General features: G+C 38.9%; 1 protein-coding gene across 2 annotated transcripts in view; it reads left to right on the forward strand.

Moving 5' to 3' along the window:
- The first annotated feature begins 313 nt into the window (after nt 1-313).
- Nucleotides 314-24,896, forward strand: part of PDE3A (phosphodiesterase 3A) — a 326,093-nt gene continuing 301,510 nt past the window's right edge. Inside the window, exon 1 of one of the 2 annotated variants that reach the window (XM_004473228.5) lies at nt 314-1,698. In XM_004473228.5, the coding sequence (XP_004473285.3) occupies nt 799-1,698 (900 nt within the window). In that variant the 5' untranslated portion in view covers nt 314-798. The remainder of the gene's footprint in view (nt 1,699-24,896) is intronic. The other variant, XM_058282866.2, reaches the window with a different exon arrangement.

Genomic DNA, 24,896 nt, shown 5'->3' on the forward strand with positions numbered 1-24,896 from the left:
CCGGGGACGCGCTCCAGGCGCCGGCTCTCAACCCACTTTCACCGTTCTAAGCAGCCGTCTCCACTCGCCGCCTGGGGCAAAACTGCCCAGTGCTACCACCCTGGCGCGCGCTCACACGCTAAAAAGGAGGGGGGCAGCGCCTCTCCTTCGCCCTCTCCCCCTCCCTCTCCCTCTCCCTCCCTTCCTCTCGCGCCCTCTCTCCCTCCTCCCGCCGCCGCCGCGCGCTTCCCGGACCGTCTCGCTCTCCGACGGGACTTAGCAACTTCTTGATTATTTCTCAGCCCCCCTTTCCAATGCCTTTGGCAATGAACTGGCCGCAGGGGCGCTGCGGAGGCTGGGCTGGCGCGCGCGGGGCCTGGCGGCTGGCGACCGGGGGCCGTGCGGGAGAGGCTCGGCCGAGCAGGAGGGAGGAGTGCTAGAGCGCGAGCTGCGGGCGGGGGACGCGGGGCCGGCCGCGGGCCCGGCGCGCAGGGGCGCCCGGCATGGCCCCGAGTTGCCCCCGCGCCCCCGACTCCCCGAGCGCCCGCGGCCCGGGGGCAGCTCTTAAAACCCCGAAGTGGGACGCGACCCCGGAGGGCGAAGCTGGAGGTGGGGGTGGAGCCGCGAATCCGTGAACGTTTTTCCCGAGGAGAGAAAGGGGGGCAGGCTGCCCGGGTCAGTCCGCGCCCCGAGTCGCGGGATGCTCCCGGAGGGGCGGCGGAGCTGAAACTTTCAGCGGCTCGTGGGCCCGGGAGGCAGGAGGGTGGGCTCGGGAGGAGGGCGCGCGCGGGCGGGGGTCAGGGGCGCAGGGGGCGCACCATGGCAGCGCCCGGCGAGGCCGCCCGCGCCGGGGCCACCCCGGATCGCCAGCCCTCGAGTCGCGACCTCGCGGGCGGCCGCAGCTGCTGGGGGGCGCGGGTGCTGCAGCCGCTCCGGCGCTCGCGGCCACTGTCCTCGGCGCTGTGCGCGGGCTCGCTGTCCTTCCTGCTGGCGCTGCTGCTGAGGCTGGTCCGCGGCGAGATTGGCTGCGAGCTGGCTCGGGGGCAGGAGGCGGCGGCGGAGGAAGCGGCCTCGGGGGCAGGAGGGGGCGGCCGCGCGGGGCCTCCGGGAGGCGCCCCCGGGGGCGGCGCGCCGCTCAGCCGCTGGCTGCAGCCCTGGGCGCTGCTGCTCAGTCTGCTGTGCGCCCTGCTCTGGATGGGCTGGGGCCTCCTGCGCGCCGGGGTGCGCCTGCCGCTGGCCGCGGCGCTGCTGGCCGCCTGCTGCGCGGGGGAGGCGCTGGTGCAGGGCGCGCTGGGCGTCGGGGAGGACCGCTGGCTGTCGCTGCCCGCCGCGGGGGTGGTGCTCAGCTGCCTGGCCGCCGCGACATGGCTGGGGCTGCGGCTGCGGTTGGGCGTCCTCATGCTCGCCTTGCCTAGCGCCGTCAGGACCGTGGCCCTCGTTTCCTTGGAGAGGTTCAAGGTCGCCTGGAGACCTTACCTGGCGTACTTGGCCGGCGTGCTGGGGAGCCTCCTGGCCAGGTACGTGGAGCAGATCTTGCCGCAGTCGGCGGCGGCTGCTCCGGGGGAGCACTTGGGGTCCCCGCGGCTCGCCGGGGCCAAGGAAGAGATCCCGGTGGTGAAGCGCAGGAGGCGGTCCAGCTCCGTGGTGTCGGCGGAGATGTCCGGCTGCGGCAGCAAGTCCCATCGGAGGACCTCCCTGCCCTGCATACCGAGGGAGCAGGTAAGCGCCGGCGGCGCCGCGGGAACCTGGAACCACCTGGGCACCGCGGCAGCCGCGGGGACCCCGAGCGCGAGGACCCCCCCGCGAAAACCCAGTACCTTTAGACCGAGGGGAGCTTAGACCAGCGGGGCTGGCTTCCCCTCTCGCGCAGGGTTTTAGGACCCGAACCACAGAAAACTCGCAGAAGGAGCAAACTAGACAGAGTTTGATGTCTTTCCCAGATGGGCCAACTTTTCAGACCTGCTACACCTGGCGGTGGCTGCCCTGCGCTCTAAGTACTCACACTTGCCTCCTCTAGCAGAAATCTGAGAATGGAGTTGAGTGCTTTTCAACACGTAGGTTTTACTGCACTTCTTTCCACTTCTTTCTATAAAATGTCTATCTTATAAAGTGACAGGAAAATGGTTAGGAGAATCAAAGAGGATTCTAGAGCACAGCAAGGCATGCTGGAAGGTGAGGTCGTGAGACACACTTTCGTATTTTGCCTTGTGGGTTACTTGGATACTGATTCTTATGGTGCCCAGTTAGTTTTTAAGTTTAATTTGGTGGCATAATTATTTCAGGCTTTGTATCGTGATCCTCAACAGTCAATTGGGAGAACAGTATTTCTTGAACTTCGGAATTTGTGGAAGTCATGTGAACTGCAGTGTTAGTGTCAACTCAAAAGTAAAAATGTCTCTGAGTACATACTTAAGCGGCTATTTAGACATTTAAACAGATTTATACAGTTTATACAGGAAATATTCGTACAGGAGGATATTTTTAAGACTGCTGGTGATAAATAGCTTTCAGAAAGGAACCTGAAATTATGAGTTAAGTTGTCATAAATAAAAATTTAGTGAATTTTCAGGGTGGGAATCCCCTTATCATCATTAAATGATTTAAGATCACAAGATACGCTTGCTATAAAAGCACAAAAAGAACAAATCCCAGTTTTAAATACAAATTGTTTCTAGAAGGTCATACTTAAATGCTCACTTCCCTTCTCTTCAAGCAGATTTGACACCGGTGAGGAAGGGTGGGAGCTGGTTATGTACAGCAAGTGGAAATTTACACTTTTCTCATTTAAATTTATGCCTACCTTTGCTGAGAATTGGACAACTTGAGGAAATGAAAGAATATTCAAAGATGCAGTATATTTTTTCTTTTTATGTTATGATGTGGATAATCATTTAGGTATTTGTAAGAAATAGCTGTCACCATATGGTGTGGGTGACTAGTTTATTTCAGAAAAGGAGTGGTTGTTTGACAACATTAGCAGGATGAAGGGCAGAATCATAGCCTCTGTTTGTTTTTACAACAAATGTGCTTATTTAGCTGTTTGTTTAGAGAGAACAAATATTTCTTGGATTTATACTCTAAGAGTGGGGGGGGCGGGAATGGGCCACTGATCGATAAACTTACTGTTAAAGTCATCAGAGTAAGGTATCTACTTAAGGGTAACCCAGTTAAGGGAAAATAAATTTTAATTTTTCACAGTTACATGGGAAAATGTCGTTTAAGTGAAAATATCACAGTTTAAATATGTTTTGAACACACTCCTATTCTTTAACTTACAGGGAAATGTGATCCTTGCAAAAACCATCATTTCTGAGAAAACCCCCATTTCTGAAACTTAATAAGTTGACTCCAAATTTATTTTACTTAGCCACTGAAACTAAATTTGTGAAATTTCATTTGAACATTTAGAAATTAAGAAGCTGAGAGTGGATTTAAATATAAGAGCACATTTAGGTGACTTGGTGAATTGACCAGCATTGCTAATTAACTCACAGATTTTTATTGGTTTTCTCTGGTTTCAATTGACAGGAGTAATTGAACAATATGCAAGCTTAAAGAAGAAAATTACCGCATTGCATTTTTCAAGGTTTTGCTGGTTAATGTTGAAAGTGCATGTCGGTAGTTGATTCTGGTCATTTCTTTGGTCACTTTTTAAGACTGTATTTATGAATGAAGAATATGCTAACGTGAGAGAATTTATCTCCTAAGGTTGAGGGAAAAACAGGGCTTGCTTTGAGCAGATATTGAGATCCCTGAAGGTTTAATGAGGGCATGGGTGAGTGTGTGTCACTTCAGACTAGTTTTTATATATGAGCCATTAAAGTCGTCGTTGAGTACCTCTGTTGGGGTTGGGAGCAGTGGCAGCTAAGAGACAGTAGTATCTTACACGTTAGCCTGAAACTGTGTGAAAAGTTCAGGAGCTATGTAGGAGCTTATCTCTTTTATCATAAGGAAACAAACTTCTGATTGAGGGTGCAAAGTGTCCTACTGTCATCTGCGTACCATATGAAGACAAGACTCAAAATAATTATTAGACAAGTAGATAAGATTGCCCTGAAAAGCTAACTGGCTTTTCTGAAAGAAAGTCTACTCTCAACTCAAAGCAATACTGATAGGCAACGAGTGAATTTTAAATAGTGCTGCAAGGATATAAAGCAGAGTGAGTCTGGCAGAGGCCTCTTGAGAATTTATTTGAACCTTGTTCATTGTGAAATTTAAAGGTGAGAGAATTTTAGTATTTTCTTCTATGTTTGAATGACAGTGGTCACTTACTTATAAATTACCTCTCTTCAGTGGCTCTCAGTTCTAAAAGGGCAAGGAGAATATATGACAAAGTTCTTACAAGACAAACCAACTGACAAATCTATTTCTCACTCTCTTCCTCTCTCTCTCTCTCTCTCCCACCCCTCATAGAACCATAATTAAGTCTATAAATTGGATACTACATATGGAATTAAGTTTTGCAGTGCTTATGATAAAGATGACTTTAAGCAAAGAAAAGAGAAATAGTTCTAGTCTTTGGTCACAGAATTAATCAGAAACTAGGCCTATCTGAGTGCAAGGGAAAAGCAGTCTCATTGCTCTCAGTAAAGAACACAGAAAGTTCACTTCTAGGTAGAGTTGGTACAGTCCTGCCAACCCACTAGCCGCCTCATTTTGTAAATGGGCATGGTACATGGCACTTTTTGGTTGGTAGTGTGAAGATGACAAGTGTTTCCATTAAAGGGTATATTATCTTTTCTGAGTGGATGTTCACATCTGAGAGGAAGTATCTTTTGCAAGTTACCACTGTAAAACACTGGAATATACATACAGAGGTAACTGGAATTTCTCAAACTATTAGCTATTATACATGGCTCATAAATGTTAATTTTCAAATGTAAAATTTTAATTATGCAGTTTTTAACATTTGGAAATTGTGTTTGAAGGAGTGTCTCTCCAGTGTCTTTTTCCTCTTCACACCTCATGGAGTGCTATCGATGGCTCATTCCCCTCTAATTTTGACGGCCACTCATACATTCGTTTTTGAAAGATTACAGAGTAATGCCATTTAATTATAGTTACATGTTTAGAAAAATGTAATGTTTTTGCCTGTGTTTTTCATGTAAGCACCAGGCATATGCCTTTCTCCATTAATGTATTTGTAGCACTTTATGACAGGATTCTTTGTGATGGATGCAGTATCAGTCAGAAATGTAAGGAATATTTATTACATTTTGTAATTAAAAAACCAAAATTGTTTCCCATGAATATATCAGTAGGCCCTCAAACATCTTCAGCAAAAATGAAGGCATTCTTAAATACATTTCAGTGTAATATAATGCAATTCTGAAATTGCATAAATTTCAGATTTTTTATTTTTTAATTTAAATTGTAACTTCTATCCCATTTTAGTAATACTCCTCAGCTTGGAGATATGCAGACAGCAATATTGATTATTTATGACTTGGTGACAGGATTAAAATTAATTAATGTTAGCTTCTGAAAAATACTAAAAGGAAAAAACAAGATTTTCTTATCCCTTGGGAAAGGTAAGGAAAAAGAACACAGATATTTATTCTATGAATACAGATATTTAAAGCATACTGAAAAACTGTTTAACTAACAGAAATAGTCAGTGAATCTATATAAATTTACAGAGGTTGGAAGGAGTCAAAACAGTAATTTTACTCTTTCTGTATTGAGTCTAAAGTGTAAAAAGTTAAAACTGTAGAACTGAAAGAAATGCTGTGTATGCTGGGCTGTCATGTTAATTAAATAAACAACCAGAACAGTGACTCTGTGTATGAAATACATTTTGAAAAGCCTGGGGGGGGGGAGGGGCGGGGTACAAGCAGGCAAGGGTGAGTGACACTGGCATGAAAAAACATTCATTATATCTATAGTGACATTTGTGTGAATTTGTTGTATTCTATTAGGAAATACAGCTCTGGGAATAATCACTTCAGAACTCTAGCTAAATAAAGGCTTTGCTAAATTTAAATTGTACTTCTATTTTAAATACTATAAGCTCTCATTTTTAATGTTGAGTGTAGGATGTTTATAAACCCTAAAATGAGAAATATGCCTATGTATTAAGATATACAATTTTGTTGTGTGTGTATATGTATTGTTTTTCAATGTCAGTAACAGCCCAGTGGAGTCTATGTAGACTTCATTGAAAAACTTGTGTTATTTAATCTATCAAAGAATTAGTTTATTTTGGGATTAAGGTGAGAGTTGTATTTTTTAGAAAACATTAATTTTGTGAGCTGTAATCTCACGTATGTAGGAACATAATCAATGAAACTATTGTATCATATAGTATTCTGAAATATTTTGGCATGGCAGAGCAGTATCTTTACTTTTGGCCATGGGGAAAATTTCTCTAGCTTTGTGAAATTACTCATAATCCTACATATTTGTAGTAAATTGATTACTTAGTTGCCATGTATCTCCTGGTTTATGGAGTCTTCTTTCCTCTTTTTGTGTGTGATATCATTTTATCTTCCTTAAAAGAAACTCAAGTACATGGCATTTTAAATTCATTATATATTTATTTTATACACTCATGTCTTTAATGAAGCTGTATCAAATAATTCAGAATAAACCCCGGCAGGGCCCCAAATCTCCGTATTTTTGTACTATAGATGTGCTTTTTTATATTCAAATGGACATTATTTCCTTTACACAGAAATTTCAATCCGTTCAGTTTTACCTCTATAAACTTACACTAATTTTTTTTTCACAAGGATTTTTAAAGTAAGGCTATCCTTAGTAATTGTTTTAACTTTAAACAAATAATGTATTTTTGTGCTGTTGTCGACATAAAATACAGAGGTTTGATTACTGGGAATTCTTAAGCATATTTCTGAGTTGTAGTTCAGAGCCAGATCTATTGGATAACAACTGTTAAAAATGTTAGTTGGCCATTATAAATGTCTCCTACTGTTTTAAGAAGGTGCTGCCATTACTAAATATTATCCATGAGGGTTTTTGGCCAGTCAACATATCAAATGTCAATTCAAAGCGTTTTGTCTGTGCATTAGGTCTTGTACTGAAAATTGTACAAATCATTCATTGAAAGAGATGAGAATAGTAGCTGTCTCTTCAGAGCATAGAGCCCTAGTTAGGGTAATGAGACAGCAGCACAAGGAAAGGGTAAATCATGTAAAATATATAAATCGCATCTTGGACAATAGTTGAAGGAATGCACAGAAGAGCTCAGAGCAGGTTTTTACCCTGGATCCAGGACCCATTCATCTTTTCCCTGAAATTAGATACAACATTGTATTTGTTCATTTTTCTGGGGAGAACGTCTCTAGCTTTCATAGATTTTTAGAGGGTATTCAAGGCAAAATGGTTTTGAGCAGCTTTATGTTTTTTAAGACCTGGATAGATTTTTTTCTTTGAAATGAAAATTAATTTAGTGTACATTTGAGGTACATCCTGAAATGTAAAATAAAAGATTCCAAACAGGTTATACTTCAATATAGTACGCTGCTTATTTGTTTTTATATCTTGTGGTAATTTTTGGCTGTACATAGCTTGTAACTGTATCTTAAATGCTGAATTCTGTACCAGGCTGTAGTGTGGAGACTAGAATTAGTCTGATTTTAGAGAGAAGTCTAGTCTGAGGGATAGATGGCTAAATGTTTGTAGACAGTCTAAGGCAAAGGGTTGGCCTTGATCCAGTTCTCCCTTGGACTTGAATTTGCTGCTGGGGAACAGAGTAGGAAAGGAGTCAGGCTGGTAATTTTAAGCCTGGGTATCATTTATCATTTTATACGTAGAGCCAACTCTAAATTTTCATTCAGAAGTAAGAGATTGAATAATACCCATGAGATTTATAGATAACACAAAACTTTTTTGAGTCCTAATAGTGAATTTTGTTATCAAATACTTGCAGGCAGCCTCTAGAATGTATTATGCTGGACTTTAGCTGGTCTCATAAATGAATGTTAATTGCATTGCAAAGTCTACCTTTGCGACTCTTTATCTTTTCAAATGAGATAAATTTTGAAAATTTATCTTTTCAAAATCAATATTTAAATATTGATTTTTGTTTTCATTGTAGTTTTCCAGTAAATTTATTTTAAAATGCTTATAATTTGAAAATTCAAACTTTAAATCATCTGCATGTAAGTAAAGCATTTCATTGTTAGCTGAAGTAGTACAGTTATTTTTGTTCACCTAAATTATTTTGCAGAGTTCCCTTAGGAATCTACTAAAATATTGGCAATAAGAGGTCATATAGAACATAACTATTTAGAAGATGGAAAGCTATTTGCAAAATGTCACAAACTAAACAAATTTTACCTGTTTAGTTTGATTAAACCTGTCACTTATCATTAAGAAATCTCTGAATGATTATTAAGGTTTCCAAGTATAGCAGGTCCTGCTAACGTAGTAATGTAATTACTTCAGTGTGTTCATGTTCTTTTAGCCTCCAAATTTAAGTCGTTATAAGGGGCACTTTTTGTTTATTGATGCATGTGTGTCTATGTGTGTACTTTTTTCCCCCTGCCAGGAAATTGCTTTGGTCATATCAATTTAGAAGAGGAACAGTGTCACCCAGTGGCTTTGATGAAAACAGTCCTGTAAACACTATAGATAAGCACTGTCCACTAGAAATGTAACACCAGCCACATATTTAATTTTATATTTTCTAGTAGCCATTTAAAAAGAAGTGAAAGGAAACAGGTAAAATTCACAATACTAGTACTAATGATAATATGTTTTATTTAGCTCATCATGTCATGTCAGCAAGAAATCAATAGAATTTAAAAAATCATTGAGATGTTTTGCATACCAAGAGATGTTTTCCTACTCTCTAAACATCAGGTATGTATTTTACTCTTACAGGACATCTCCATCTGGTCTAGAAACATTTCAAGTACTCAGTAGACACATATGGCTAATGGCTCCCATATTGGCAGGCAAGCTATAATTTTTAATTAGATGAAGCACTAGAATGCTTATATCACCTCTTTAATTATAATGTAAAATCATGATGGCAATAATATATGTGCTTTCAAATTTCATATGTTATATTGCTACCTCATTTTCATACCACTTATAACTCTGAGTTTACAAATCTGCTTTTATCCTTCATTTCACATTTTTGCACATACTTTAAGATGTTGTTTTAATTGCAGGGGGAGTTGAACAGGGTCCTTCAAAAAAACATAATATCAACCTGATTAATAACACAGTATTAAGACTGCATGTTAAATACCAGTTTGCTTTTCAGATTTGTATGTAACCCGAATTGCTTGTGCATTTACTGTGAACACATGTTCATGCCGATTTGTCTGTAACTGGGCTAGCTAATGGCCTTTTAGAAAGGAAAGAGTTTGTGGTTATAGCACAGTTCATTATCTTGGTGATTTAGGAACTTAAGGTCACCAACCAGCTAGTAGCCTTCATGAGCGGAAATTGTAATAGTAGCTGTAAGAGTGGATATCTTGGCACGGTTACTGACATAACCACTACCTCAAGGATACAACATGAGAACTATTACATTTTGTATATAGCAAGGATTGGCAGTTTTGACAGAGTGGAATTTCTGAACTAAAAATTGAGACTAGGTGGCTTTCCTGGCTCTACTTGATCTCAAACTGCAGGGTCAACTCAGAAGAATGTGTAGATGAAAAAGACAATTACTTCTAAATGTTGCCTGCCTTCTAACTCCTCTCCCTAAACACTATGAAGTCATTAGTTCTAGGCATAGCTCCCTATTATATTGAGAATTAATGAGAACTTTTTAAATCTATGGTATATTGTTTGCATACTTGTATATGTAGAATAATCTTTAAGAAGTATTTATTTTGTGTCTAATGTTTCATATATATGTGTGATATTTATAGTGACTTTTATGACTAATACATTCCCTTTTTTATGACAAGGCAAATTATTCACCTTTGTGTTCCTGAATAAAAATTGTGAGATCCATAGATTTTTTTCACATATCATGTAGGAAGTAATCTGAAAACAGTAAAAGGCAATAGTATCATGGTAAACAAAACGAAGGATGTCTGGCTAAAATGAAATCCTGAGAGTAGGTTCCGTGCTGCTGAAGCCTGCTTCGTTGAGACTTCTTGAAAGAGCTAGCTCAAGAAGCAAATGTCATGGTAGGACACATCTGTAAGTTGAAAGAGTTTGTATTTAAATGTAGCTACTCATTTTGCTCTCGCTAATTTTGAAGTTGCTTCAAATAAAAGTCGCGACTTGTCTTACAGTTATTTTTTCACCAGTCTTTCTTTCTTTCCTGGGACATATTTTCCCTGCTATGTATGTATTAAATACATTTTGTTTTCATTTTACCTAATAGATTCTTTCCCCTAAAGTGTGTTCAAAAATGAAAGAGCACCTTTCTGTTCTCCACAGTATGCTGTCAGATTACTGAAATAATTTTACGCAAGAAGCTTGTGGTTTTGATTTAATAGGATTTCAATACAATTTTTCTATCTCCTGAAGTAAGTTTAAGTAACTATGCTGTCTGTGGTACGTCTTTCTTTCTCTCCAGGTATAATCCACTTAAACCTATTATAGGAACAGTAGAAGCTGTAGACATTTTGTTTCGTGGGGAATGTTTCTTCTTGCGGTAGCTACTCTAACTGCTAAGTGGAGTAGCATCCTTAGCACATTTTTAAGCTAGCGTGAACATAAGTGAATGAAAATTTTCTTATCTTGATCCTAAGTATTTTATTTAGAGGGTCAAATGAACAGGTCTGCTTAAAAAGTGCTCCTTAGGAACAGCGTTTGTCCCTGTGATATGAAACATCTTGTTTGGGAGTTAGTACTTTGGGGTTCAACAACGTCCCTCAGAAACTTGGAAAGGACAGAGCTGGTGGTTGTCTGTGCTGTACTGAGAATTTGTTTTCTAGCTCATGAACTAAAGGCAGCTTCAGATCATGACGGTTTTCATTGTAAAAGGATTCTAACTTCTTAGCCTCCTTGTTTCCACCACAAATATTTCTTTAGAAAATTCTGGTTCAGTCTCTTGCCATTGTAGGTGTGGGCTGGCTGGCCAAATAAATGGCTAGAAAAGAAATAAATGAGTTTTAATCTGAAATATTTATCTCCCCAATCTCCTAAGATTGGGCTAGTGATTAGATTGGTTTAAATCAACTTATATTGAGAAAATAAAAGAAATAGCTTATAAACAAGTTTACAGGCTTATGTTTCTAGTACATGATTTTTGTATTTTTATTTTATTACCTTTTTAAGTGTTCTCTTATATGTATCACTCAAGGGGCTAGGTTTGCTTTTGCTCTTGTGATAGAGAAATCCCATGTTTAGCATGAGTCCAAGCTATTTATTTTTTTAAATTCTCTCAACAGAAAATAACCAGAATGCTCACCCAGATCATTGTAGTATAAATATTTAAAAATACTCTCTGACATTAGGGTGCATTTTTAGAAAGGAACCATTTAAATTGTTTTTATGTTCAACTAATTGATTGAGAAAGAAAAAACTTTGACATTAATTGTTCCCATCACTTTCTACAAAGAGCTGGCAGGTGTTCTTCAGCATGTAAGTATACAGGTTCTTGTTAGAGTGTCTGACTGAATAGCTGTATTTACCAAAAAAGCCTAATGTAAAATAAACAATATTGTTTTAGTTCATCTTTTAAATGTGTTCAATTAGAAAAGATATTTTGAGCCAGTTGCTTCCAGGGATGACTTTGTGAAGCTGGCTTTTTTCATCCAACTACAGAACTAGTTTGAGTGTGCTAACTAATGTAGAAGTTTGGTGGCATAGTTTCAGAGTCAAAATGACCAAAAAAAAAATCCATTTATAAGCTTTCCTTGAAAAATTTTTTATTATTCAGTTACTTTTCTTCACTTCATTTAGTTTTTAATAGAATTTGACCTGTTAAAAGAGAAAATTGTAAGTCAAACAAGAACATTTTGTTAATGGAGCACTTGACATTCATGTCACTGAAACTACAGGCATCTGTTTTGAATAGGGTAAACAGATTATCATGACCTTAGGTAAACTAGAAGTACACTGTTTAGAAAAAGTTATTTTCAATTTTATTTTATGGCGACAAGTTTCTTTAAGTCTCTGGGTGACAAATGGTCTCACAGGTAGTTAGTTTTTTTTTTTTTTGATATTGCTATTGCTGACAGGTATCAGAGTTTGAGAGTTCTTTGAATACTATATCATCTTTTAAAAATATGATTTTTTTCTATTTGCAAAAAAAAGTATAATAAATGACAAACCGGCAAGTTAGAAATTAATCCATATTTTGAGAAAATCAAAATATATCCTTGTAAATAAGTCATCTCTGAATTGGACATTTTAAACAAATTAGAAGCAAATTCTTTTAATTGCTTTTTTATTCAGGGTGGGGGGGAGGCTGTGCCATCTTGCATAGTGTTTGTTTTCAATCTTAGTGATTTGTCTTTGCTATAGCTAAAATGGCTTTTGCAAGATAAACAAGACCTAAATTACAGCATAATTATTAAGGCAATAGCCTCATTTTGTCCTCTTCATTTTTTTCACTTGAATAATAATTGGATTAACTCTTATTAACCCCTTTAGAGTACTATACATAGAGATTTAAATGTTTTCAGTGGCGCTAGATTTAAATGTTTTCAGTGGCGCTTCTGTATGCAGTTGACTGGTCCTAAGTGAAAAGTGTGAGACTTGGGTAGGACATGTTGGATACATGTATAACTGAACACTGATTAAGTTACCAAAAGAATAAAATAGCATTCAGAAATGAGAGCTATGTACAATAAAAGAGTGACAAAGTTAATGCTCGTGTTTGGCTTATGCAGAAAGCATACTCGGCCAAAACCAAATGAATAATTCCATGAGTTATATTTATCGATTTATTCTGGGGTCTTTTGGGGACATAAGATAGGTGCATTTAAAATCTAGAACTTCTTACGATTTGGAAAGAAGGGAAGAACGTGAAAGAGGCCCTCCTGGGAAGTGGGTGAGAGGTCGGCCAAGCAGTGGCTCACTATCTGTCCTGAGACCAAAAGCAGGTGGGAGATGAGCTGTGAGAGAGCTCCTCACAGCTCTTGGTGAACTAGCTTTCGTTTCTTAACAGATTTGTCCTGTTAACTTCTAAATTTATCCTAGTGGCAATTTTGTATGAACCTTTACCCCTTGTGTGATAGCCAGAATTGATTTTAAAATGCTAACAAGGAAATATATGTAATTTAAGATCCCAGGACTCTCTATTTTCTGTTAAATATTTGTTATAGTCTGAGCATTTCAGTATGCCTAGAGTCTTACCTTCCTTCCCCTGACTCTCTCCTTAGTGATAATTTTATAGGCTTATAACGCCATGCTAATCATACTATTTCTCATGGATTATAAAAAGGTAAATGTCTCGATTAATAGATTAATAGGCTTCCATTAGATACTTCCAAAGTCTGTGAAGAGATTGCCTGGCCTTTGCCTACCTACAATTCCTCATCATCTGACACTTTTCAACTGAGTTGCATGCTTAATTTTCAAATATTAGTTTACAGTAAAATTATCTGCAAAATCATTAAAATGCAGATTCCTAGATCTTACCTTCAGGTATTCTGATTTACTTGAATATAGGGTGGGATGGAGGAATCTGCAGTTTTAAAGAAGGTACCAGGTAGCCCTGGGGAGAAAAATGGAGCTAAATTTTCTGTTAAAACTGTACAGGAAATTCTGAACTATGTAAAAAAGGACTAACAAGTTTTCTACCTCAGGTGACTGTTATAAAGCCTAAATAAATTGCTATACAGATGTGCAGTAGAAAGAGTATGCGCAATGAACTGATATAGACCAAGGGTTTGTAATGCATATGTATTTCTTAAACTTTTTGAACTTTGGTGATCCTATCTATAGAAATAATAGGCATTTCTATAGAATAGGAATAATACAACTTCTTAAGGTTGTGATGGTTAAATTAATGTTAATTCTATATCAGGAACAGGGGTTCCTGTCAACTACCCTCCAGCTTAGTAAGAATCTTCTTTATTCTTGCCCATCAGGGTTATGTCATTAACAGTTGCAGGCTAAATATCAAAGCATACAACCTAATCAATGCAAACTGGTTACAAACTAGAATAGCAAGTCTTGCAAAAGGTGCAGCTTTTTCAGAAGTTAATTACAATGGTAGAGTGATGCTTAGTTGCAACCAAACCACTGATGAATGAGCATCCCAGAGAACCAGACCAGTTATCAATGGAAGGAGAAAAATCAGACAAAGATGGTGACAGATGCTTCAGAAGAAAACGATCTGGGCAAAAAAGAATTCAGACATATTGAGGAAATTGGAAAACATTTTTGTAAAAACAACAGATGATGTTTGTGTGTCAATTGTGCATTAATATGTCTTTCGACTCCATCTTACAGAAACTTGATTTGAGCCGTAGATGCTGCCATTTTAACTCATATTTTGCTTTGAAGAGGAAAATTCCCTTTCAGAATTTTCAGTTTAATGTTTTCATTGTAACGTTCCGATGATACCCTTCCTTTCCCACATTATTTACCAATGGTACCGTTCTTCTCAAATAATCTATGTGAAGCAGTCAACACAGTGCTGGTTCAGAGATAGCCCTCAGAATTATTATTTATTTTATCACATTAAAAATAGTCCTCAGGATGGCCGTCTTTCTACCAGCTTCCACAGGACCCTGATCTAGGTCTCAATCCTTAGAGGCCACTTCAGTTCCTATTTTTCCTGAGGTCAAATGACCTTTATTTCTTTTCCAGCCTGCATGGTTATTTCAGTTTGGCCTCAGCAGGATAAGGAATCGTGTATAGACTCATACTCTCTGCCACTGGCTTCAATTTAGAAATTCTGCCGTGCGTAGACATTGTTTTCTCCCACTTGAGCACAGAATGTTCTCTAGTTTTCTCCTATGATTTGGAGATGTCAGAGAGGTGAGGGGCAGCTCGCTGCTGGCGTGGGCTGGCAGGTCATTGCAAGACTGTTGCTCTGAGTGAGATGCGAAAACATTGAAGGGTTTGGAGCAGGGAATGGGTGTAATTAGCCTCACGTGTAAGAGGATCTCTCCATCTGTCTGTGCTGAGTGTGAAAAGGTGCCAAGGAGGAAGGAGACCAGTTAGACTATTGCAATAATCCAGGGATGCCTGGGAACTGGGCCAAATTCCACATAGAGGTGGAATCACCAAATTACTGCTGTTGATTGATCTTCTCTTTGAGGCTAGAGATTGAATTCCTTGAGTGTTTTAACTTAAGGACCTAATATTAAAAGAATATATGCATATGCATATATACATATGTATATCTTCATTTCTTGCTTTAAAAAATCTCATTGGGTTGTTTTTCAATTTTATCTTTTGTGTCTTTTCAGAAGATGCACAAATTGTGGACTTCACTTTTAGGAAAGCCATCAGATCTCCTTCCATGGAAATAAATTCTGATCAAACATTTCAAAATCTTCAAAAGTTTTTAGTGTTAGAGTATTATTATAATATTTAATATAATAAAAGATGTTTTTGAAATTTTATTCTCCTATAAATGTCTCTATTTTAATATTATGCAATAACTGTCATTCCCATGTTCTCTTTTTTAAACATATATGTAGTTACAGCTGATGCTCTAGTATTTTAACCTGTATGGCATGACCATTATGACAGTTTAAGGATAATTCAAGCCTTTCATTGATAGTCTGAGAACAGTCTGGCTAATCCCTTTCACACTTAAAGGAATGGTGTCAAACTATCCCAGACCTTCTTATAGAGGAAATGCATCTATTTTGTTTGCATGTTAACTCAGAACATTTGTCAGCCTATAGAGCTCTTCAGTGATAGGTGCTATATAAATATTTAAATTATGATAACTTGATTACACTGTAACTTTTCAGAGTTTGCTAACTCTACATTGTAGGTGTTTTCCTGCTTGGGAGCAACAAGCATAAGGAATTTTGAAACGCAAAATGAAGAGTTGTTAAGCACATGGGAAAATCTTGAGTCGAGAGGGAAGTCAGGAAGCAAAGTCGAGGATATAACACATTATCACCTAACAACAGACAAATGCAGAGCAGAAAGAAAACAGCAAAATGTCCGTTGTTGTGGATATGGGGATATCATGGGCGATTTTTACTTATTTTTCTCTCTCTTCTCTATTGTCTAAGTTTTCAATCCAGCACACATGCTTTATAATTGGAAAAATAATGAAAACTTTATGAAGAATATAAAGATGTGTTCACAGAATATTAGCATCATTTGCCTAATAGCAGTTTAACTTGCACCTCCAGGGGCTTTTATAAATGTAATGTGACAGTCAACCCTGGGTAAAACACATTTGGAAGTAAAATCCTTTTGCATTCCTGATTCTTGACCCAGATGCCTGGACAGGCTTAAAGCCTCTTATAGGACTAAAATCCCAACTGGCACATGGTGCTGCATAGTGAGTTGCTGAGAGTATAGGCTGGCATAGAGAGGATTTGACTAACTTTATCTGCAGGTATAACCTTATTTTAAAATGTGCATTCATATGTGCTGAGATATGATGTAGAGATGTACTGAAATATGCTTCAAATTTTAGAAAGGCTTTTGGCCTATTTTACATTAAATGGTGGGAACAAAAATCTAATTCAACATGAGATGAACATGAAAACAAATATTATTCTACTAAGGAAAGAAAATTCTTTGTAAAAGACGTAAAGGAAAGAATTGAACCCACCTCAGTGATTACTGGGCCAGTTAGGTTGAAAATAAAAATCAGATTCTATAGTAATCCCATGAACATTAAAATATAGTATTCTTGGCCTAAAAGAATGCTGCGTACCAAAGCACTTATTAAATACATAGTGTAATTTTTCTAGTAGGTTTTGCAGAGTCTATAATTAACATGGAAATTTTTATTTTATAATATTTTAAAATTTCAGCCCTAACTCATACTGAACTATGAATTATTTTTTTATTTTGCTTTTTCTGTGTCTGAGTTACACACTGTATATACTATTGGTAAATTTTGGTTTGGCTTGTCAGGCTTTTGTTGATTATTCCCTGCATAAAACTAAGGAATTTTGTGTATTTCCCTGTATTATTGCTTCTTTAAATAAGTGAATGGGAAATAAAAGCAGTGTGTGTGTAATATTTTAAAAATTACTTCCATATATAAGAGTATTAACATGCGTTCTCACTTAAGAGGTGTGCAATGAATTTGAAAATACAAAAGCAGTTTCTATAACTACCTGAAAAAATAAAGGGACTGTGGTTCCACATGAGAAAGAAAAATCTTGCCAGAAGTAAATACGGTAGAAACAGGAATGGAATATAGAAAAAAAAAAGTTATACTCAGGCATACCTACCACCCACTTTTCACTGTTCTGTATGAGAGGAGTTAATTGGTTAAGACCAGCTGATTATGGTTGAGATGGTGAGTCAAGGTGACAGAGATTGGTAGGCAGTTCCCTGCTGAGGGTGTGTGTGTGTGGGGGGGGGGCGGGGGCTGGGGATGAAATCAGCATTTGGCTGGAATCCATATCTAAGCAGTTCTGAGATACCCTTTTTCCAAAGAACCAGAGGTTATCCACTGCTGAGGGATACTGGTGATAAAACTCGAGCTCATCAGTCAGAATGTCAGGTGGGTAATTTATACTGGGGAATTTAACTGTAAGGAAAATCAGAGCACCAGTGCTCGCTGGTAAATGATTCTTGTTGCTAGTGACAAAGTCACCTTTAGCATGGTTGGCTCCTAGACTGCGACTGGAGAATCTCTAGCTTGTGGGAATTCTTCTTGGAAAACTTAACAGTGTTTGTGCTTTTTAACCAAAACATTTGAAGAGTGCCCACAAAATGCTTTTCGGGGGTTGTTGGGGAGGGAGGGGGGTGTGCTTCAAAGATGGAATTTTCCTGCTTCCCTCACATCCCAGGCTTATAATAAAGCTATTATATTAATCAATGATAACAGGTGCCAACTGATAAATGCATTGAAATACACAAAGTCATGAGAACTTTGTCTTCCGGAAAGGTCATAGCTAAATTTAATGCTCAATGCCATCACCCTGTTAACGTGACTTTCTGGTAAAACATCTGTCTTCCCTTCTTTTCTGGCTTCTCTTTTTGACTTAGGTTTAATTTTATGTGTTTATGTTAATAAGATGACTGTAATCATCTTTACAATATAAATAATGTATCTATAAAAGAATGTCTATATTTTCCCAGTGGGCACGAAGCCCAGAGGATAAGAGGGTGGGAAGGGCATGAGATGGTATTGTGGAGTGCGATACCAGGTGTGGCGTGCATGTTGTATTCAGGAAATGACTCGTGAAACAACCTAGGGTTTGTGATGAGGGGACAGAGTGGGGTGGTGAGAAATTTTAATAAGAGATGAGATAGGGAAGGTAAGAGGGAGTGGAACTTGGATCATTAAGATCAGGCTGAGGAATTTGAACATTATTGTGTATGTACCAATAGTCATTAAAGGGTTTTTTAAAAATGTAAGAGTGATATAAATAGATTAAACATAATTTTGATAGTAGTAGATCAGAAGAGGGACAAACTGGATACAGGGAGACATTTAAGAGTCTTCTGGAAGAGTCCTGGTTAGAGACATTGAAGATTTATTAGAACAGTGGTAGTAGAGTGGAAGATGATAGAAGAAAAAATTAAGAGCTATTATAGGCAAGTTTAGGTAATGCTTTAGTTTGCTAAAGGCTGCAGTATACCAGAAATGGGTTGGTTTTTAGAATGGAAATTTATTAAAGTCAAAGCTTAGAGTTTCAAGGCTCTGAAAATGTCCAGCTCAAGGCATCATCAAGAGATGCTATCTCCCCAAGTTGTAGCGGTGGACATCAGGCATGGCCCATGATGGAAAGATGCTTTCTCTGAGAGCTCAGCTATGGGCGATCAAGCACATGGCACGGCATAATAGTGACCACTCCTCTTTCCCCTCTCCTCCGGGCCTGTGGCTGGTTCTGCTTCCAGCTTTTCCTTCTGTGGCTTCTCTCTGTCATTGCATTTTTTTTTCTTGTGTGTCTCTGCTTTTAGTCCTTCACTTATAAAGGCTGCCAGTAAGAGGTTTAGGCCCTACCCTGAGTCCTGCAAACTAATCAAAGACCCTTAACTCAAGTGATCTAATCAAAAGGTCCCTTAAGTGAATCTAATCAAAAGGTCCCACTTATAATAGGTTTCCATACACAGGAATGGGTTAGCTTAAGAACATAATTTTCTGGGCTTCACAAAAGACTCAAACCAGCACAGGTAGGGATTGATGGTGGAAGGAGTTTAGTGTGCATGAAGATTACTTTGTGCTGTTAACCTGGGAAACTAGAAGGATGGTGATCCTGCTATCTGAGAGAAAAGCATCAAAAGATCAGCTTTTGTTTCTTTTAGGTTCAAGTTTTAGGGAAGAGAAATGACATGTTTGTAATTTATTAACTGATTGGACATATTCAGTGTATGTTGGTTTTGAAACCTCACATGACCCTGCCTGCTTGTAGGTGCCCAATTTCATTTGCTCAGACAAACATGTTTTAATACTGGAGTCATGTTTGTTCACCATGTTCTCTTTGGTCAGTTTGTTACTTAGTTTTTAGAGCTGGAAACTTCTTGTGCCCAGTCCATCACTGTAAACAGAAAGATATAGGCCTTGTCCATTTTAGTAAGTACAAAGAATATCACTTGATTTAAAATTAGATTTTAAATAGGGTCCTAGATCTTATCGGGCAGATGGGTTTGTACTCTCTGTGCTGAATTTACCAGTAAAACAGGTTACCAAGACAATACTACTGCAGCTTCTGTGTAACCCTCTGACAATCCCTGGGTTGATATACTGTAATAACCCCTGATCTTCAAGGCAAGATTCTTATCCTTAAGTAAATAAACTAGTCATATGACTACTTTAAAAAAGTCATCAATTGAGACAGTCTAGGCGTCAAGAGCAGTGAAACTTGTAAAATTATCAGAATGAAAATCTCGGTATATAAACACATGACTCTTGGGGTTGAGCCTCCCTGGCACCAAGGGATTATTACCAAGTGCCAACTAGCAATGATCTGAAAAAATACTTTGACCAAAAGAGGGAAACAGTAAATACAAATGAGTTTTTATGGCTAAGAGATTTTAAAGTGAATCTGGAGGTCATTCCAGAGATTATGCTTATACAGGTCTCAACAGGATCTCATTGACTGCCACAGTAAACAATGCCTCAAATAGCTGGACTCCTGAGGGCCCTAGAGACATCCAGAAACTATAAGCAGGGCAGACAGCTCAGAAATTCAGCATTCTGCAGTTGGCCTTACTTTGAAATTTATGCTCCCCAGTGTAACATAGTTAGACTCATTTATAGGTTCTCTACACATGGCTCTTCTGCCCCTTTTATTTGAACTTATAAGTTAGCACTATGCTTGATAAATATGTGTTCCAGAGACTTACATCTTTACCTGTCCATGTGTCAGTCATGCCCTGAATTTCAGCAGAGTTGCAACACTTACTGTCCAGTTCATTGGACTCACCCAGGACAACTAACAAGGAGATGATGATGGACAATGCCCATCCCAAGGAACAGAGAGTGTCTGCAACTGCAAGCAAGATGTTCCATCCATCTGCCCCATTGAATCTAAGCTCCCTCTCAATCAAAAGTAGAGTGAGCATCACCATCCCCAAATCCTCAAGATTGGTGAATGAACAATGGACTAAAGTAGACTTATTGTTATTCTATTATAGACTTATTATAGCAATGGGAGAATTCTTTTCATTGATACAAAGGCAATGGCCATCAGAGGTTCTGAGGGATGGGAGAAGGAAGAATAGGTGCAATATAGGGGCATTTTCAGGACATTGGATTTGTTCTGCATGGCACTGCAGTGACATATACAGGCAATTGTATATTTAGTCATAGCTTGCAAGATTGTGTGGGACAGAGCATAAACTATAAACTGTAGTCCATGGTTAGTAGCAATGCTTCAATTTGTGTTCATCAGTTATAACAAATGTACCACACTAATGAGGGATGTGGGATAGTGTGGGAAGAGGAGGGAGTGGGTATATGGGAATCCCTTATATTTTTATATAACATTTATATAATTTACTACTATAAGCTACTTTAATAGTTAAAAAATTAATTAAAAAGAAAACTATCAGGCTGAGTTCTATTTTTACATTTTTCTTGGCTTATCCTAGATACTTACTATGGCTTTTCTATTTTCATAAATTAGGCTATATTTGGTGATGGTAGTACTCTTGGTCAAATTTCCATAAGTGCAATGTGATTTCCATTCTTTGCCCCTTAGTGAAGTTTCCCACTTGGTAAAATAGTCATTACTCTCAGTATTCTTCTAGACTTGTCGTATAAATCTCATAGTGAATTCTTAAGAGAACTTCTTTTCTTGTTTATGGGTGCGATACTTTTTTATGGACAGTGTATTAGTCAGCCAAAGAGGTGTTGATTTAAAAATACCAGAAATTGGTTGGTTTTTATAAAGGGTATTTATTTGAGATAGGAGCTTCAGATACCAGACCATAAAGCATAACTTATGTCCCTCATCAAAGTCTATTTTCATGTGTTGGAGCAAGATGGCTGCTGACATCTGCCAGGGTTCAGGCTTCCTGGGTTCCTCTGGGCTCAGCTCCTCTGTTTTCTCCACAAGGTCAGCTGTACACTATGAGGCTCTCTAGACTTTGCCTCTCTCCACAAGGTCAGTTGTAGACTATCAGGTGGGCGGCTCTGTTTCTCTCCCTGGGGTTTCTGCCGTGTCTAGGAGCCGTCTCTATTCCTCTGTGTTCTTCTCCTGGATCAGGTCCTCTCTTCCTGGGGCTTGCTTCTCTTTCCTCTGCATGCTGACTTCCTGGGGCTCCAGCATCAAACTCCAACATCAGAAACCCTCAACTCTGTCCTTTGCCATGCGTTTCATCTGTGAGTTCCCACCCACCAAGGGGTAAGGACTCAATGCCTTAATGACATGGCCCAATCAAAAGCTGTGATCATACATTAATCATGCCCAGGTACAGACCAGATTACAAACATAATCCAATATCTATTTTTGGAATTCATAACCGTATCAAACTGCTACAGACAATATCACTGCTGGACGGGAAATTAAAGGTAGAGCAAAATTTATGAAATCCCTAATATGTGATTCTTTTTCAGCTTTTGTTTAATCACTACCCTCATGTGGAACCACGTTTCCTTCCCCATTGTTTCCACTCTCCCTCTCCTCCATTCCCTTCCCAGCTCTCCCCTTTTCCCTTTCTCTGGACCTTCAGCCTTTCTCTCTCTTGGTCTTTTAAAATAGAGATATATAGTACTTGGCAAAGTAACCTAGATGTGGTCTGATTGGAACAAAGCAGAGTGTGATTGTCACCTCTTATGTACCAGAACAACTTATGGACCTCTTCTCAGTCTACATGGCCTGAGGCCCAATTCTAGATCTAATTGATGTCAAAAATGTGAGTGAGCATGCAGTGGGACCCTTCCTCCATTCTAAGTGCATACTTGCTTTTTTTTTTGTCAGAATAATAACAATCTATAGATTTTAGTTTAAAGAACCTAAAAATTCAAAGATGTTCACATGAGTTACTACTAAGCTCTATCTGGATTGTGCCTTTGGTACTTTGGACCTTATGTTCTTACATTTATTGCTCTCATTTCGCATATTCCTGTTTTTGATTCAGGTGAAAACAGGAAGATGGCCAAGGTTTCTCCTGTATTAAATGTCTTCTGGTGATTTATCTATGGCTAGAATAGCGAAAGGTGGGAGGAAGAAACAATATGCCTGTGAGAGTTGGTCAAGTCTCAGGAACTTTAAAATAGTTCCCTTCACCCACTTTATTCCACACAGACCTTTAATAGAAATCTACAGTGAGTTTAATAATCCTTTGTGTTCTCAGCACCAAAATGTAGGTAGGAAAAGAACCAGTTTGTTAATATAACATTTTGTCTGTGGTTGAATGCAAAATTAAATTATTTTAATTGATCACCCTGGTATATTCAACTGCAGCTGGAAAAGGAAGTCGTGAGATTTGGTGCACCCATTTATGAGTAGTTTATTTTCTTAATTTTTTTATTGTCTTTTTTAAAAAAGATCAGTAGATCACACAAAACATTACATTAAAAAATATGAGGTTTCCACACACCCTACTCCTCTCCCTCTCCCCTCGTGGGTAGTTTTGGAACTATTATTAACCTAAGTGGCACTGTCAGTGGTGGGATGAACGTCTCGCCATAGGCGAGCTCTGGGAGATGACGGTGACAACTGCTCTTTGTGCTCCATGAGGGGCATTCTCACATGGTAAGCGTTTTCCTGCCCTGGTTCTGATATGCTTCCTCTCTGGAGACCTCTGGGCCTCCCCGGTCAGGACCGTAGTGAGCTACAGTTACATGTGTGCGCGTGCATGTGTCATATCCCTCAGGTATGTTGAAATGAGGGAAAAAGTTTGCAAATCACAGCTCTATAAACTGGGTCCAGGAAGGGCATGAACCTAATTTGTGGACCAAGTAAGCATTTACTTTCCTGTACAAAGTCCCTGTAAGGAGAGATTTAAATAAATATGGCTTAGAGGAAGGGCCTTTTCAGGAGTTTCATTTGACATCAGCCAAATATTCTTGCAAGAGGCAGTTTTTAGCTTAGTATTTTCATGGGCCATTTGGATTTTACTTTTCACTTTAATAACTGGTTTTCTAACTTAGAAGGGCAGACTGTTTTATAACTGTTTTCATAAAATTGTGCTTCATTATTTATCTTCTATAGTTTATAGGTTCATATTTGTAACCTATATGAAAATCGTAAAAAATAGGGCAGGGTAGCTAAAACACTGGTTCTAAAAGGCTGTCTCTTCATTAAAGATGGTATGATTTACTTTTTTGTGAGTTGAGATAAATAAGAAACCTTTATAGCACTTTGGGCAATAAAAGAAAGCTTACTATATTTAACATTGCAGTGAAATTAAAGAGTTGTACCTGAAATATTTAATGACATTAAATGTGGATTTGTATAATTAATGAGCTGTGAGAAAAACATCCTAATTGTGCAGAACTCTACATATTACTCAAGAATTACCAAATTCTATAATTATAATATCCAAAGAAGAAAATAGGATTTAATATGTAAATGCACTGTACCAGGAAAACTTGTGTCAGTTACTGTTTCCTCCATGTTTCAAATGTCTTAGACGGAATATATTATCACTATCAACTGGGGCTAATTTTGGCAAAGTCTGGAGAGAGTTTTGGTTGTCACGACTTGGTGGGGTGCTCCTAGATACTTGGTCGGGGCAGGAATGCTGATAAACATCCTATAAGGCATAGAACAGCTCCCTATGGAAAAGAATTATCTGACCCCAAATGTCCGTAATGCCAATGTTGAGAAATCTTAGTTTGGTCTATTTATTTTGATTAATATTTATAATCAAACAGTGGGATGGAATAAATGGAAGTTGAATTCTCCCTTAGTCTAGTGTGAAAATCGCTATAGCAGGGTCTATTAATGGGAGGATTCAAATACAGTTCAGTGATTAAGACAAGGAATTTTCTATCAGATCTGGGTTCAGATCCTCACTTCTGGGAAGAGGATTAAACCCTCTGAGAGCGTGCCTGTCCCTTTAGTGAATGTGGATAAGGAGGTCTACCTGGCAGACTGGCTGTGAAATGAAATGCATGGGGTTTGGAACGTGGGCGAGATCACATGGTCACTGAATGATAACTGCTGCTCTCATGTTCAGAGTGTTCGGGGATCAGCAACACAGCGTATGTGTATTTAATTTGGGAATGATGTGGGAGAACCAGGAGGAGAGATGGTTTTCTTGAATGAAGCAGAAGGGTTTTTCTGCCATTTAACGAAGAGATATACTACTTAAATTTTTCTATCTATAGAACTGGAAGAGGGTATTTGCTAGGAGTCTTCCAGAACATAAAATTAGCATTAAAAATGCCAAAGGATTAATGGAGATTACAAATGGGAGGTTGGGTTTGACAGTTTTTTCCCTATGTTTAAAAAAATTTTTGTTACATTCTTCTGTAT

The sequence above is a fragment of the Dasypus novemcinctus genome, chromosome 20 (genome assembly GCF_030445035.2).
Source record: "Dasypus novemcinctus isolate mDasNov1 chromosome 20, mDasNov1.1.hap2, whole genome shotgun sequence".
Lineage (NCBI taxonomy): Eukaryota > Metazoa > Chordata > Mammalia > Cingulata > Dasypodidae > Dasypus > Dasypus novemcinctus.